This window comes from Octopus bimaculoides, chromosome 9 (assembly GCF_001194135.2).
Source record: "Octopus bimaculoides isolate UCB-OBI-ISO-001 chromosome 9, ASM119413v2, whole genome shotgun sequence".
Lineage (NCBI taxonomy): Eukaryota > Metazoa > Mollusca > Cephalopoda > Octopoda > Octopodidae > Octopus > Octopus bimaculoides.
Window position 1 is genome coordinate 16,751,935 of NC_068989.1, and position 17,197 is coordinate 16,769,131.

Genomic DNA, 17,197 nt, shown 5'->3' on the forward strand with positions numbered 1-17,197 from the left:
TTTGATTTGCTGAAATCTACAAAACGATTACCATGTATCTACTTTCTGAGAACACAATCATCTCTTCAGTCTTGAAGCAGTAATTTACAACTGGCATTGAAAAAAAAATTCATTTTTATTTCCTAGGTAAATGGATATTGCTCTACTTATGGTCCCTTGACAATAAAAACAAACAGCTATTTAACCTCAGATCAGACTTGACCAAAAAGGTGTTTGAATAATGGCATTCCAGTTGACAATCCTGTTTATAGTTTTCAGAGTTTATTTAGGACTACATTTTCAATAGAGTCCTTCTTTTATGAAAGACAGTAGGATGTGATTTGGAGATTTGATTTTTATTTGTAATAAATTGAATAATCATAGAGAGGTTCTCTCACTGACTCCATACTGTCCAACCTTTAGTCAACTCTGGTTAAATGATACTCCAGTCACCAATGTGTCTTACATTTCAGTTAATGTTACAAAGACTACATTATTCATTGTAGCTCTTTTTTCCCAAATAGAACATGACTTGTTTGAGATTCGGCTTATATTTCCAATAGGTCAAGTTTCTGTGTATACCCATCACCACCACCACTATTTCTTTTTGGTAACATTTACAAAGGAGTGCATTTACAAAGTGGATAATAGACAAAACAATAAGCTAAGAGGTCAATGAGCCATATCCTGTTGTCAACAGTATTGTGTCCAATAGCCAAGCACCCATAGATGCTAAGATTCCTCTAGCTTCCATATAGAAGTTAATAATAAAGCCAATCATTAATCCCCATAATTGAGATTAACAGAGCCAATCATGGATATAGGAACGTTCAAGTAACTGACTGAACTGTCTCACAAGATGGATGAACTAAGGAAAGACCTGTTTAAGCTATGATAGAATATCAATAAGCGAGGACCATTTCGTCAGTACAGAAGCAGCAGCCAGATGTCTAGAAGTTTGGATAATAAAGACAAACGAGTAGAAAATTGTACTTACTTTGACCATTTGGTCAACTTTCATATCTTCCAGTGACGGATACAATGCCATGATTACAACTTCTGTTAACTTTTAAACAGCAAAGTATCTGCAATGAGAGAAAAAAAAATCTAATACTAAATACCAACAGCTGAAGACAATGATATACAAAATCGGTTGCACATGCATACTTATGTGATGCAATGGAAGATAGCAGCAGACAGCAGAAAGGGAAAGGGACTGTGATAGGTTCTCCCATAACCTATTCAAAAGTATGATATCTCCATTATGTCCTTCTCCAGTATACAGTATCACCATTTCTATTCTACCACTCTGCACAACCAGAGATCCTTAACTCTTCTCACTTCTGGCACTCCGTTCCCACTCGTACCTTGAAGGTCCACTAACATTACATCACCACTATTTTTATCGCTTTCCAGATCCCTCTGATCATCCCCCACTTTCTCTTCAAAAATTTGAGTAGTTGTGTTCCTCTGCAGCAAGAAACTTATTCTATTCCAGCCCTTATGCTTTAACCCTCTCTACTACCACCATGATCAAGGTTTGTAGTCTTCTAAGCTCCATGGCAAACTTACTAGTGCTGATGGCATGACAAAAAGCATCCAGTACATTAGGAAGGGCATCTGGCTTTAGAAACTACGCCAAAGCAGACATGATGCAGTACTTAGCTCATCAAATCTTGTCAAACCATCAAATTCATGCCAGCATGGAATATGGATGTTAAAAAATGATGATGAAAATGCTACTGAAAAGCAGTTAACAGAGATAGTAAAAGATAAGAAGTATGTAGAAGTTAAAAGGAAAAATGAAAGCAGATAGTATGAGAAAGTAAAAGAAGGAAACGGTGATGGATTGTCTGCCTTCCAAGAACAGGCTTAGACCATCCAACAAGCTAGCTCCAATGTCTGCTTTGGCATGGTTTTTATGGCTGGATGCCATTCCTAATGACAATCCATTCGCTTAAATTCACTCTATGGGTTGGCAGAAGGTGGTTGTTTAAAGTGCCATGCAATCTAACAAAGAGCTATGTATGTGATTGCAAACCAAACTTGTTAACAATGGACATAACAAAATAAAATTAAAATAACTCTAAAGTTAGTTGTTGAATTATAAAAAACTTACTTAACAAAACCATCAGAATAATGACTCATTCTAAAGCAGCTAAGAATGAAATGTGACTGCAGTACAACAAATAACTACTGCTTTGTGTATCATTCTGTAAGGAAAGCCTAACATACATATTTTTTATATGGGTTTTTTTGTCTGCTAACGAATATCATCCACTCACTGCTAGATTCCTGACACATACTTTAATTTGCTACTTCATGAATGAGGTTTATCTAGGGCAGATTTAATCCTTAATCCCATTGTTGCCTCAGATGTATCATCAGAAGACACAAGCAAATATTGCCATTAATTAACATTCAGAGTAGAAATACCACTTCTAGAAGTAAACACTACTTAGTACAAAAAAAAAAAAAAGTATTTATAATAAAGCATCAGTTATGAGATTAAAAACTTGTGTTTTTAAAACCAGACAGTTATTGGATTGATACATTACTTTTCTTAAATCTAAAGGCTGCATGTGTGCCTATGTGAATATGTGTGTGTGTGTGTGTGTGTGTGTGTGTTTTACACAGGAGCATAGGATGGAAGATGAAAAATAAAATTTAATGACATTCATGTCTTTCTTTATCAAATATATATTAGCAAAAATGTATCTCTTCTAATATTCGTGGTTAATGGTAGTAATCACTTGGTCCATAAAATGTTTGAATCTGTAGTTTAACTAACTTAACAGTTTGGCTAAATAAGACCATTTGATATTTGTTAAGTACTCAATGTGATTTCCATTAAAAGCACTTAACAATCACTAATGTTCCTAGAAAGATACCATTGCCACAAAATCACATGCTCCCATGCCTAAACAAAAAAATATTCACACATCAACAAAATAAAAACAAAAATCATCAACTGATATGAAAACCTAACTTTTGACCTCATTTCCAGAAAATACAACACATTATATTAAGTTATCTATTGGACTGTTCTTTTCTTGACCCACTTCTGTATGAAAACAGCTTAGCAATGGCTAGGATTTCAAACACCTTTCACATTTACAGATTAAATATTGTGGATTATAAAAGCTTTAAGGTTTTTCAAATTAACTGCAGTCTCATTCATTTAATTTTCATATTTATCAAATATAAAAAAGTTCTTTGTCTCAGTTTATAACTATTTTTCATAACACGGCTACTTCAATCAATACCCAGCTAATTATGTGGACTATACTGATCTAAAGTTACAAAGAAAACTGATCCGCAAACTGGAATTCAATCTTGAAAATAGATATTTTCATTTTAAATTAAATAAAACCTTGTGCCACAATATTATCTTAGATCATAAACTAGCAATCAAAGTAGAATTTCAAGTAGCACACTCTTTTACTTGTTTCAGTCATTTGACCGTGGCCATGCTGGAGCACTGCCTTTTGTCTAGCAAATCGACCCCGGGACTTATTCTTTGTAAGCCAAGTACTTATTCTATCGGACTCTTTTTGCCGAACCGCTAAGTGACAAGGACATAAACACAACTGCTAAGTTACGGGGACGTAAACACACCAACATTAGTTGTCAAGTGATGGTGGAGGGACAAACACAGACACACAAATATATATACAAGCTTCTTTCAGTTTCCATTTACTAAATCCACTCACAAGGCTTTGGTCAGTCCAAGACTATAGCAGAAGACACTTACACAAGGTGCCACGCAGTGGGTCTGAACCCGGAACCATGTGGTTGGGAAGCAAGCTTCTTACCACACAGCTACGCCTGCACTTATTGAATGTATGTGTTGTTTATAATCTAGTATGTTCAGCAATAAAATTAACTAATGGTTTCACTTCAAATCAAAGGGTGAATGCATATTTTTGTTTAAATAAAGCCAAGTTATATTTGAAAAGTATATGAAGACAATGAACAAATGAGCCTGGTGAGTGTGACTCAGACACAACTCCTAGATGGAATTATCAATTTACTCACTATTCCAATAAATATACTTATATTAACATAGCTTTTCCCCCAACCTCTAAAATATTTATTTCAAGTCTTTTAAATGCTAGTCAAATTGGTAAAATTATTTATAAGGGAAGAAATAGAGGAAAAGGAAATAGTTCACTGGATAGAAACAAGCTCTAATATAAACAGTTTAGCAATCACTAGTTTCAATGATTCTTTTTTTCTTACAGTAGAAGGAGAGAAGTAGAATGGTGTTTGTTGAAACAACTGCTTACAGTTGGATGCACTTCCTATAGGCAAAACCCATTAATTATCAAATAAAAGTGGAACCTGTCAGTCAAACAAATGAAGGTCACTTCAATTAAGTACCACATTGCCTAGAGAACAATACAAGATTTACAGTAAAGTTTGCAAATATCTATCCCATGCATTTTGTGATAAAGTCAGTTTATTTTGGTGATCAGTCCTACTTAAACCCATGTGTGGTATATGCCATTTCTCACTGGCATTTATAACAAAGAAAGAGAAATGACAACAACTGGAGACTAAAACAGGATTGCTGCCAACAACTTAAACTGCTTACTCTACAGTGCTTGCTTTTAAATAGACATTTTTATTTTATTTATTTATTTTTAGCTCTCTTGTTGTTTAGCCCCAGGACTAACAATCCATGATCAAAGATATCCTAGGTTTACATTGTCCAATATGCGTTTCCTGTAAGATGTTGATTTATAATAGGTCAGTCTAACAAGTGGAGGCTTCTGCATTAGCTTGTATATAATCTAGTTGGCTTAATTACTCAGTTTATTAAAAGCAGATAGTTAAAGAGTATGTGTAATAATCAATAATATCTCAATATGAAACAGAACATTCTATGTGTTTATCTTCAAGATATGCTTTGTTAAAAGTAGCATTAAATTTTAATGCTTTCATGCCAGCTAACAAGATGAAAGACGAACTTTAATGGAACAAGAAATAAAATCCCATTTAGCTAGCTAGTCATGCCAATAATTACATTTCATGTTTTACAAGAAAACTGTCTGCTGAAAGGAAAATGTAATATATAGAAATTGAATTTTATCTAATGCATTTAGCAACCCAAAATTGAATGAAATTTCCTATTCATGATTTCATATATTCAGTTTTAAACATGAATAACATGAACATGTTGAATTGTGTAATGCTCAGGAGCCTTTCAGTATAATTCAGACATCAGTTCAGTCAATAACCTATGATATAACCTAAAAGTCAAAATGAATGCTATTCATTAAATATGAGGTAGAGGAAATTAGTGTACTTTTAGGTTATATAAAGTCTTTAAAGTCCTAATGTATTCCAAACATCCAGCCTTGTTGGAAAGAAGAAAAAAAAAATCCTAATACTGACAACTGTTTACAACAGACAACTAGATATGGAAAATATTTGAAGTCTTTAAAGATAACTAAAAACATAAAAGAAAATAATTGAAAAAGGAATCTGAAAAATCTTGAGATAAAGAAAAAAAAGAAAGAAAGGAAACATCTTTTGGAAAGCTGTTGAGCAAAAAGAAGAAAATATTTGCTTCAGACCATAGCATCTTAGAAGAAAAAGTACAAAAAAAAAAAGAAAGAAAGAAAGAAAGAAAAGCATTCTGAGTTTTATTATCACAGTTCAGACAAAGTTCTTTCAGATAGTAGTGGACTTTCTGCTTACTAAAACCCATTACCACAAGTTCCAAAGTTACATTATAACTACTGTAGAATCAGTTATCAGCTTACAGCATAGGAAACTAGTTACAAGAGAGAGTGAGTGGTATTTTAAAGGAAACTTTCTTTAAGTCTAATAAACAACTAGTGTTTATTTGATTGTAAAAACAACTAAAAATATACATGCTCTAGTTGCAAAATTATTAGTATAGGAAAGGGATTCATAGCCAGTATTTAAGTATGGGTATTTTCAGCTGAAAATTATATTATATGTAGTAGTAGTAGTAGTGTTGCTGCTACTATAAAGAATAATTTTCAGCTGGAAATACCCATGCTTAGATAATGGCTATGATTCCCTCTCCTATACTACTACAATGATGTTGCTAAAGACATCTTTTGGATCGCTTGTTCCAGATTACTGGTAATAGCATCTCTTTTCAAATCTTCCTTTAACTGCAACTAGCCTCAGAGGGTAAAAACAGGAGGAATGCTATCGAAATAGATGACAGCAATTTCAACTAACCAATATATAAGCATCATATATAACTAAAGACGTATTCTCGTGTTGACTTAAATTCACATGTTTATTTTCCCATAGTGGCCTAAATTGTTATTGCTGAGCAGCTCTGGTTACAGTTAGCCAATAACTGCAGTGTAGAGACCACACACAATTCAGCCCGTTGGCAAGCATCTAATTTTACTGTCTCTTGAACAAGGATGGCGCTACTTCAGTAGGATTAGAAACCAGATGTCTATTAAGGCAGAAAACTGTCAATTACACAACTCTAAACCAGATTTTATATACAGGGTGTCCACAAAGTCTGGGTACATGGGGATTAACACATACTTTAAGAAATTATTATTTCTTATATTTAATTGTTTATGTTATGATTTTATTTACTCCATGTACCCAGCCTTTGTGGACACTCTGTAGATTACAGGATAGCAAACAATATAAGTGCTTAATTGTTCTGATGATGACTATTCTCTAACTAGGCCATGTTGAAATATTAGTGTTGGGAACCATATACTTCAAGAGGATAATAGAAGGGAAAAGTTTCTATAAAATCAGCAGAGGTTTGAATGATATAAAAAAAAGTTAAGAATTAATATTTAGTATCACAATCAAGTACAACATTTGCCTTGAATCAATCAGCTTGATTATTCATAATTAATACAGTTGGTAAGTGAAATGAAGTACTATAAAAAAAAAAAAATGATTTTCAGAATAGTGAAAACAGGCTTGTGTAATACATAATGCAAGATTTAAGAAAACAAAACAAAATCAACAGTTAACTAAAATATTGGTATCATTATTATTGGTGTCTATTGAATCAATTACATCTCATCCCTATAACACTGGACCAATGCCAAGGTTGAGAGACATTATTATTATTAATGCTACTACTACTCATCCTCTCATAAAAGCATCAGCTTTCTCATAGCAGATCTATTTCCCTGTATTATCAAGTTTAGTTCAACAGACCTTGAGTACACAGTAAACATCCGTGTATTGCATATATGCATAAATAAATAAACTAAAATAAAATACATTATACATAACTTTAATGATAAGCTTACAGTGCAGCATAGTTCTACTCTGCCCAATTCTGTGTCATTGCATTTGTGAGGTTTAACATCTTTAGATCTAACCTCGCCATTCTTTCCTTGGCTGTCTATCATTAGGCAGCACATTTTCTTTCATCTGCGTCACTTTTACAATACCAGTGCAGGGAACTCTCCTACATACAATAGCTGAGGCTTTTAATACTCAGCTGAGCTCTTAGCATTTGACTCTTATGTGGATATATGGAGATGTGTGTGTGTGTGTGTACATGACTGTATCGTTCTAATTTAGTAAGTTCTATGGCTTCTAGCCAGCAAAAAGAGTAAATAGATACCTTTAAGAATTACCTAAAAATGTGAAAAAGAATCACTTAGAAATTTCTGGAAGCTGATGGTTCACTCCATTGTTGGGTGCAATCATTTAAGTAACACAATAAATGATAACTTGTCGCAGACAAATAAGAACACTGGTTGGGCTGATTTACTTTGGCTGACAACAGTTAGATAAGAGCATTCATAACAACATGCTGAGCCCCCTTACATGACTGCTATTGTACAGCAAAAATTTAGCTGATCAGGGTTTTAGTTTACATCAATTTCTACTCATTCAACTTTTGTTGGCTAAAGAATCTCAGAGTGAGAAATTGAAGTCAATCATCAGCTTCTTTTGAATAAATAACCCTACATATATCAAGTACTTTTTCTTATTGGTAACTCCAGTTCACTTGTGATCTGGTAACATGTAGTCTGGAACAATTTCTTGTATAGTTGGATCATTGGCGACTGGTGAAGAGGGTTGTTAGTAATACAGTAGGACAAAAAAAAAAAACTACTTGTCAAAAGGATGAATGAACCCAATGTAGAGTCAACAGCTACCTAGCAAATGAGCAGGGACATCAGAATACTCATGATAGTGAATCTGTCAAGAAGATATGATGTAAAACCTGAGGGTCATTCAGCTTCTGATTGAACTAGTTACTCCTGGGCCACTGGAAAGAAAGCCAATCTATTTGAAAGGCAAGTGCAGCTCAGTGCATGCTTCACTCATTATATAATCAGCTTCTTGGAAAACATACTTTGGAAGAAAGCCATACAGCGATGGGAAGTAGTAGAATATACAGGCTTGACCAGTCGGCAGTATGTAATGGGAAGCCTACACAAAGGCAGCTTGGGATATTAGTAACTTCTTTTCTCATCCATGGTATGGAAAGATTTGACAGCACCTTGGGTGATTGAATAGACCTTTCCAAGAATAGCATTGCCCACTTGTTAATCAGAAAGGACCTAGCCTAATAAACTGGCCTGCACCTTACAACTAGCAGTTGGTTTCCCTTTGCAGGTTTCAAGGTAACATCCTTGAAATTTACAACTTTCCAAGAAGTGGTTGTATTCTGACATAAGTTGACAGACAGACAGACATACACACACACCATACCTCTTAATTTGTGGAACTACAGACATGTGAAATGTTAAGTTACCAAAATTTAACTCAAAACAGGTTGGTATTGAATAACAGAAGAGGTAAACATGGTATTCTAACATGATGTTAACTGGATATATGGACACACATACACACAAACACGAAACATTGTAATTTGCAGTGCTGGCTCTGAATTTTATAGGAAATCTATAAGAGATAAACGTAAGTGAAAACATGCACTGCTAAGACAAAAGTAAGACACTTGTTGATTTGTAAACCTTTAATATACTTGGTAGTATATAATAGTTGCAAAATGAAATACAGTGTCCTTGTCAGCAATTTATACACATGCACGAAACAGGGATATATCTGCAAACATTCTATTTCACAAACAAATATTTGATTCAATATTGAAAGATTAATGAATACAAATAAAAGAAAATTGTTTTTTCCACACACAAATGTGTTTTTTATGATTATTGTATAGACAGCAATATCTGAAAGAAACTGTTATGTAAATACAAGTGTGAATGTACTTCTATTGATTTTCATGTAACTGATTACATTTTTAGATAACTCATTTCTACTATATTGTTTTTCAAGTGACTAGATTTCACTTTTTCAGAGCTTGTAGCCTGTTCAGCAAATATCCAAATAACTTTCTTTTAACAAAATATTTTGCTCAGTGTGTCATTCTAAAAATAATAATAGAAATTCTTTCTACTATAGGCACAGGGTTTGAAATTTAGGGGTATAGGATAGTTAATTACATTGACACCAGTGCTCAACTGGTACTTATTGATCCCAAAAGATTGCAAAGCAAAATTCACCTCAGCAGAATGTAACGAGCCGGAAGAAATGCCATCAAGTATTTTATCTGAAATAGTAATGATTCTGTCAGCTTACTTCCTTTGATAATTATAACAATCCTTTCTACTATAGGAACAAGGTACGACATTCTGGGGTAGTGAGGGGGGGGGACAAACAATTACTTCAATCCCGGTGCTCTTCTTTCTTCATTAGTATAGTCAGTCTTTATGGGGAAGTCCCACAAGAGCCTGTAACTCTTATTCTTTATCACAACCTCTGGTTCATATTCATACCACCTTACTGCTATTTTGAAGCCACATAGCTAATACTCCAATGCACTTTTTTGCCTACACAGTCACGCTTATACTTATGCTCCTTTCATGTTATTATACTGGACTCACTCAAAAGGTAACTGACCCTTTTGTCTCCTTCTCTACAGATTCTACATTTGCTGTCTGACTGAGTTTTGTTGATCTTTGTCCTTATCAGATTTATTCTAATCGCTTGTTCCTGAGCAGCTAAAATTAGTGTTTCAGTCTCGTTTCAAGCTCCTATCTGTCAACTAGAGCCAGCATTCTTTACTTCCAACATTTTCAGTCTGTTGCACAAATTGGCCGTGTAGTTTCACTTCTTTTTATTTGTTTGTTCTGTTCTTTTTCTCTTTGAATTCTCCTACTGCCTCAGTTATTTTATGGGTATCTCTGGCTGCCAATAGTATTCTTTCTTTACTCTGCACAACATAATTTTTCAGACCCAGTATCACAATATTAAAATGTCTTCTGTGCTTAGTAGTCCTCTGCCACTTTCCTTTCTTGGTAGATAGAGTCATTGAAATTTTAGGGTAGAATGCATTGTGAGGAACGTTCTAGTTCTTCTATCCAAGTTCTGTAGCTTGCCCTTTGTCCATTTCACAAAGGGGGAAAGAGTATCTCAATACTGGCATAGCCCATGGCTTTAATGATGCTCCCTCCATTTAATTTTGTTTCAAGCACCTTTCTAATTCTCCTGTACTCTTTAGTGATTTTCTCTTTCATTTCTCCTATTATCCTATCATTGTGCAGTGCTTCTAGGCATTTGTATCTCTCATTATTCCACAGCAATCTAATATTGTCTTGTAATTTTATGCCATTAGAGTTTACCCTCCTATTTAAATTTATTTACTCCAAACTGCATTCCAATATCTTTACTGAATACTTTCACAATTTGGATTTTAAAAATCCAGGTTTATTACATTTTATGTATATAGCTTGAGGTCATCCATATAAAGCAGGTGGGTTTTCATTTTAGTTTTGGTACACTTATAAGCAGGCTTAACAGAAGGAGTGAATCTCCCAGGAAAATATCTGTGTACGTTCATGTTACCAAGCCATTCATTTGCATGTCAGTTCTACTTCCAACACTCTCATTGAATTTTCCAAAAAGTTGTTTATCTTCTCATTGACTCATTGAGTCCTTAGACACTCCAAGAACCAGATGTATGGGACACTGTCGTAAGGCTTCCCATAACCTATCCACCAACAGCTAAGTTCTTCTTTCTTACATGTACCTTATTTAATATTCCACTATCTTATATATAACACATCAGCAAGGACCCTTGATTTCTTCCAACATCTTGTTTTTTCTGATTATAGATTCTTCTTTTCCAGAAAATTATCTGCTATGAGGTCAATTAACAGTTTCTTGAGTAATGGTAAACAAGTAAAAGGTCTATAGTTACTGACTCGTTACCTTAGTTGTTTATAGAATTTCCTTTTATTGTTCTTGAAGAGTCTATTCTGCAGGTACTGATTTGATCTCTGTCGGTATCCTATTTTCACCCAACATTTATTTATTTATTTTTTTTTTGTATTAGTTCCTCTGTAACTACCAGCAGTCTTTTGTGTCTTACATCATACATCTTATGCAATTTGTTCCTGTGTCTTTTTCTCATCCTCTTCTTTTCTACGATTGTATTTATCCATCCAAGATCTCTCTTGAGTTGTTCAATTTGGTTCTCAAGCTTTCATTTCCAACATGGTGCTTTGTCCTTTGTTTTTGACTTTTAACCCCCAAAAGTTTGCACAGCAACAGAGGTGGTGCAGTATATAAGGTCGTTCAGATCTGTAAGGTTTTCAAAGTAGATTTTTGTTAACAGTTCATCCATCCTTTATACAGTCTTCTTCTTTTGGTTCCTCTCAGCCTCTTTCTTTCCCTCTTTTGTGCTTCATTCAAGTGTAGTAGTAGGCTTCTTCCTCAGTAAGCCTTTCTCTTCAAGTAAAATTTACCTTCATCAAGACAGCTGTTTCTTTTGTAGATATTTATAGGTCCCTCTACTACACCCTGTTCTAGTTCTGCTTTTTGTTCATTGTGTTCAGTGGTAGTCATGCTCACACTCTTTTGCTATTGAGGAGATTTCCAGCTCTATCTGGGACAGCCACTTCTTTTTCACAATTACTCTGTCCAAATTTTATGCATTCTTTTCCTGTATCCTATTTTAGTAGACCCACTTCTGTAATGGCATTCCATTACAGTTCTATTGTCATTTTGAGTTCATTTTCTCATCTTTGTAGTAGTATTTAGGAACACTTGCCAGACAAGAGACCTTCACTCTGAGTTTGGCTGTTACAGACACAGTTGAGAGGGTTATTTGACATTACACTTATAAAGAGGATTGTGTTGCAGTATTTTTATCGAGACACCATCTCTAGAGGGTTGCCAACCAAGGTTAAAGAGACTCTCTTCCCTCTGTGGCAGATTTATCCCCATCAAGATGTTCTGTGTCATTTTTGTCCTCAGGGTATTCATTATTATTATTATTATTATTATCATTATTATTATTATTATTATTATTAAGGTGGCAAGCTGGCAGAATCGTTAGCATGCTGGATGAAATGCTTAATGGTACTTTGCCTGTCGCTACGTTGTGAGTTCAAATTCCACCAAGGTTGACTTTGCCTTTCAACCTTTCAGGGTCAATAAATTAAGTACCAGTTACACACTGGGGTTGATGTAATTTACTAGTCTCCTCCCTCCAAATTTCAGACTGTGTGCCTTTAGTAGAAAGGATTATTATTATTACTATTATTACTGCTGTCCTAACAGTAATGATTGCGTTGGCAGTACAACTAATAAAGAAATACTATTTGGATGGCTGTTGACTCCTCAGAGTTCATCCACCCTTAAGGCAGGTCTTGATTTTCATCCTGCAGGGTGACCAAATAGCAAGAAAAACACCCTCCTCACAGAGCAAACTCAGTGGGTTTGCAGGTTTAGTCACCAACAGCCCAACATTTGTGGATGCTGATCAGAATTCACTCATCTAGATGTGATTCTTTCACTTCAGTTATGGTGGTGGTGAAGGGGTGAGTGTTGTGTACCTGAATAATTAAGATGTAGTGAAGAGACAATAAAAATGGAGAAAAAAAAATGGGCAATAAGCAATTATTACCAATTGTTCTTTTCCTACTTTAATTAGTTATTTATTGAACATACTTGTTAGTGTATATAATAATAGACTGCTACTTCTCAGTTTAGCATTGGCTATATCATTACATGCCAAAAACACTGTACCAAGCAAACAAACTTCAAGACACTGTTCACTAGCATTGAAGATGAGCAGGGTGAGGATAGCTGAGATCTCTGAAATTAATCTACAATATCAAATCAGTTGCCAATAATGGCTTTTCGAATAACTAAAATTATATTTCCTTTATTCACACTGTTCCCCCATTTGCAGTTTTTCAGATTTATTTCCCTATTTTTGTAATCTCACACTGTCTGCTGGGATAAGAGCAGTGACACAGAAGGCAGTAGCTACTGAGTGAGTGCCTTGCGGTATTTAGTTACATTCTTTTAGATTTTGAGTTTAAATCAAATAAGGATTGACTGTTATTAACCTTCAGGATTGGTAAAATAATAAACTCAGGAGGAGGTGGTTTTTCACACTCCAATTAAATCTACTACAAATTTGTGGCTTTGCGCCAATGTATGAAATTGTTCTTTAAAAACTATAGACAAACTACAGCAGCTGATTAAAAACATCTCGATGATTTAGCTTCATCCCTCTGCCTTCATTTAAAACTTATCGTCTTTCCATTTATCCCTCCACGGTCGACAAAGCAAGCACCAGTTAAATAAGAGGGTCAATTCAATTGGTTGTGTTCTTCTACTAAGAATGAATGACCATGTATTTGTGAGGAAAGTGTAAATAAGAAAAAAAATTAGATCGCTTGATTAAATAAATATCGAACAGCTTTTCATGTTATCTCGAGACCTTTCAATTTAAATACCTACAATGCTGATTTCGCCGCTCATCCCCAAGGATCGATAAAAAAAATAGCAGCAGTATACTGAGGTCGATTCAATCAATTAAAGCGCTGTGTTTGCAAATGTGGCTTTGTATTAAAAAGCCAAAGACAAAAAAAAAAAAATCGAGGAGAAAACGATATAACTTACTGATGTGAATAGAAAAATGTCACCTTAGACAAGAAAGCCAAGATGACAACATTAGCAATGGGAAAAAAGATTTGATGTCGTCATGGTTATTGTTGATACTGGAAACTATAATAACGCCCATTTACAGACACGTTATCTCTTTCAACATTACTACTATTTGAAAGAATTCTGTCCCATCCCTACCCACCTCGTCAATCGGTTTGACGTCATTTGACCGCTCATAATTATCGTCAGATATTGAACCAGCTTTCTCTAACTATTCATTTAAGTTAGACAAAAACATTATTCCAGTTCGATTAAGTGCCTCTTGTTTCTGATTAATGTACATTAACACCTGTGGCTTGGCCGTGTTCAAAGTGACAACCAACAATATACATACATACACACACACACACACACACATTTATATCTATATAAATATATATATATAGATAGATAGATAGATAGATAGATAGATATGTTTGTGTGTGTCTATTACGTCAAAGTCCCATGTGTCTATGGCCACCAATAAAACTGTTTAAAAAATAATGGAAGGATGGTCGACAAAGTGAAACTTAAAACATTTTAACGACGTTAACACAGATCTCAAACGATTATATGTTTAGTTACACACACACACACACGCATACAGTACGTGTGTATAGAAACAAGGATGTTATTACGTAAGCAAATGTATGGTGCTATTGGGTAGTGTTAGGAAAGTGCTTCGCTATAATGGTCTCAGTATGGTAGATGGTCTCTATAACGACTGGTTTGTATTTAAATGCTAGTGCTTGTGTATATAAATATTTGATGTAACTTGTCCTATATACACAAACATACAGGCGAGGTGCTTAGTTAGTGTCCCTTTGTGACGAGGTTAGAGTAGAAATGAGAAAGGAAAAAAAAAAACCATATATATATATATATATATATATATATATATATATATATATAATTATCCCAGCATCATCGCTAACAACAAATATTTTGACATCACAGGGAGGAAGATTTTTTTTATTTTCGGGAAGATGAAGAAATGTGAGAAAATACATGGCGTTGTTTATCAGGAGTGTGATTATGAAATATGGGAGAAGCAAACAAAGATTGATAAGGGTGTGTGAACCGAGATCACAAACAAAATAATCTGTGTGTTTCTGACTCATTTAATATATGAGAGTGTGTGAGTGTAATATAAAAAATATAACACTACATCCATTTCACTAGAGAAAGAGACAAATAGAAACTGACAACAAAATCTCTTTCATTGGTGCGCGCGTGCGCGTGTGAACTAGATGTCTGGATATGATGAAACCATGTAGGGTAATAATAATTTATTTTCATTTCTGCGACGAGATAATGAAAAATAGAAATTGTAGAAACAGAAAGGCGGAATAGAATGTAATCATTTAATGGCATGAAGCACACAACTTCACTGTAGATAACAAATGAAGCCTTATGAGACAATAACATTAGAAACACGAAGAAGCAGCAGCAGCAGACGTCAACATTGATGGGTGTTTTAAGCTGCCCAGCCAACCCCCAACTCGAACAAACCTACAAGTAAAGACGTTATAGCCGTGACAATCTAGTCCAAATAGATACCCAATGACTAAGATGTCCAAATAATCTCCTTCATTTGAAATAGTAGGATAAGATATGTGAGTAACTGCATCAAGGCTCCCTCCTTGGTTCAACAGTGTATGTATGTGATGTACAAAGAGGAGACATAAACACGCTAAGCAGTAGCCATTGAGGGTTAGTAATACAGACGTAAACAATATATATATACATACATACATACATATATATATATATATATATATATATCTTTGTGTGTGTGATGTAGAAGCAAATAGAAGCTAACCATTAGCCATTGAGCGTAGCAACAAGAAATAGAAACATTAAAACAGTGGGTAAAAATAAAACAGTTACTAGTTACTACTCTATTTCTGTAAAATATTAATGCTCATTATGTTTGTGTGGAACTAAAATCGGTGTGTAATAATAGCATAGACTGATAAATATATATTTTAAAGATCACCTATATATATTTTTTTTTGTGTATAGAGAAACAAAAGAGGAGTTATTATTTACAACATCATAAATGAATGTTGATGAAATGGGAGAAGGGGATATAGACAAATAAAATAGCATTTGTTAAGTTAGAAAATACACCAAACTATTTATTAATCCAATAGTGGTCATGAATTAAACACAAGTTTTGAACAGAGAGAGAAAAAAAAAAAGAAAAACGTAAACAAATGGCTGACTTACCTACGAAACTATAAAAGAATTTGGATGGAAGACAACAGTCTTTTATATATATATTGGTTGATGACGTCACTAGTCACGAGATGATCGTTCAGTGCTTACAGACGCACTTCCGTTTATTTCCTATACCTCACAGGTCAGGCGTGTTTGTACCCGGGAAATGTTTTGAAAGATGTGGAAAGATGAACAATATCTATAAAAAAAAAAGAGGGAGTGGGGATGGCTGACACTATAATGAGATTGGTCATAAGTTTGGAGCAAAATAATATCATATTAGTATACATACATAGGTATGGCTGTGTGGTTAAGAAGTTAGCTTTGCAACCACTTGGTTTTGGGTTCAGTCCCCCTGTGTGACACCTTGGGTAAGTATCTTCTACTATAGCCCCAGACTGTCCAATATCTTGTAAATAAATTAGACAGAAACTGTGAGTAGCTATGTGGAAGCCTGTTGTATATAACATATTCCTTCATCATCATCCGTTCACGTACGTTTTTCATGCTGGCATGGGTTGGACGGTTTGACCAAAGCTGGTAAACTGGAGAGCTACACCAGGTTCCAGTTTGATTTGGCTTGACTTTTACGGCTGGATGCCCTTCCTAATGCCAACCACTTTACAGTTTGTGTGCTGGGTACTTTTGATGTGGCACCGGTATAGGACTTTCCCCTTCACCAGGGGGAATTGGCCTTAACACTTCTGCTGTGGAGGATGGGTTCTCTTGAGTACAGCAAGGCACCAGATATTGCGGTCCTTTGTCATCTTGTCTGAAAGGTTCAACATCCTGAGGTCATCTTTCAGTGTCTTGTCCCATGTCTTTTTTGGTCTCCCTCTTCCACAAGTTTCATCCACTTTGAGAGATTGGCACTTCTTTATAGAGCAATCGGCATCCATCCACATCATGTGTGTGTATTTTTTATTTTTTTTTTGCGCCCTTTTAAAGCCTAGCCAGGCTCATGGGCCCGGTTTCCCGGTTTACTTTATAGTAAAGATTGTTTGCCAACATAATATGGCAGTCCTGGTTTAGGACTATTGTT

General features: G+C 34.7%; 1 protein-coding gene across 1 annotated transcript in view; it reads right to left on the bottom strand.

Moving 5' to 3' along the window:
* LOC106869660 (syntenin-1) overlaps positions 1-16,292 on the bottom strand; it is a 34,207-nt gene extending 17,915 nt beyond the window's left edge. The window contains exons 1-2 of the mRNA XM_014915479.2: positions 16,165-16,292; positions 977-1,064 (exon numbers count right to left, since the gene is read on the bottom strand). Coding sequence (XP_014770965.1) covers positions 977-1,027 — 51 coding nt within the window. The 5' untranslated portion in view covers positions 1,028-1,064; positions 16,165-16,292. The remainder of the gene's footprint in view (positions 1-976; positions 1,065-16,164) is intronic.
* Positions 16,293-17,197: the final 905 nt, after the last annotated feature.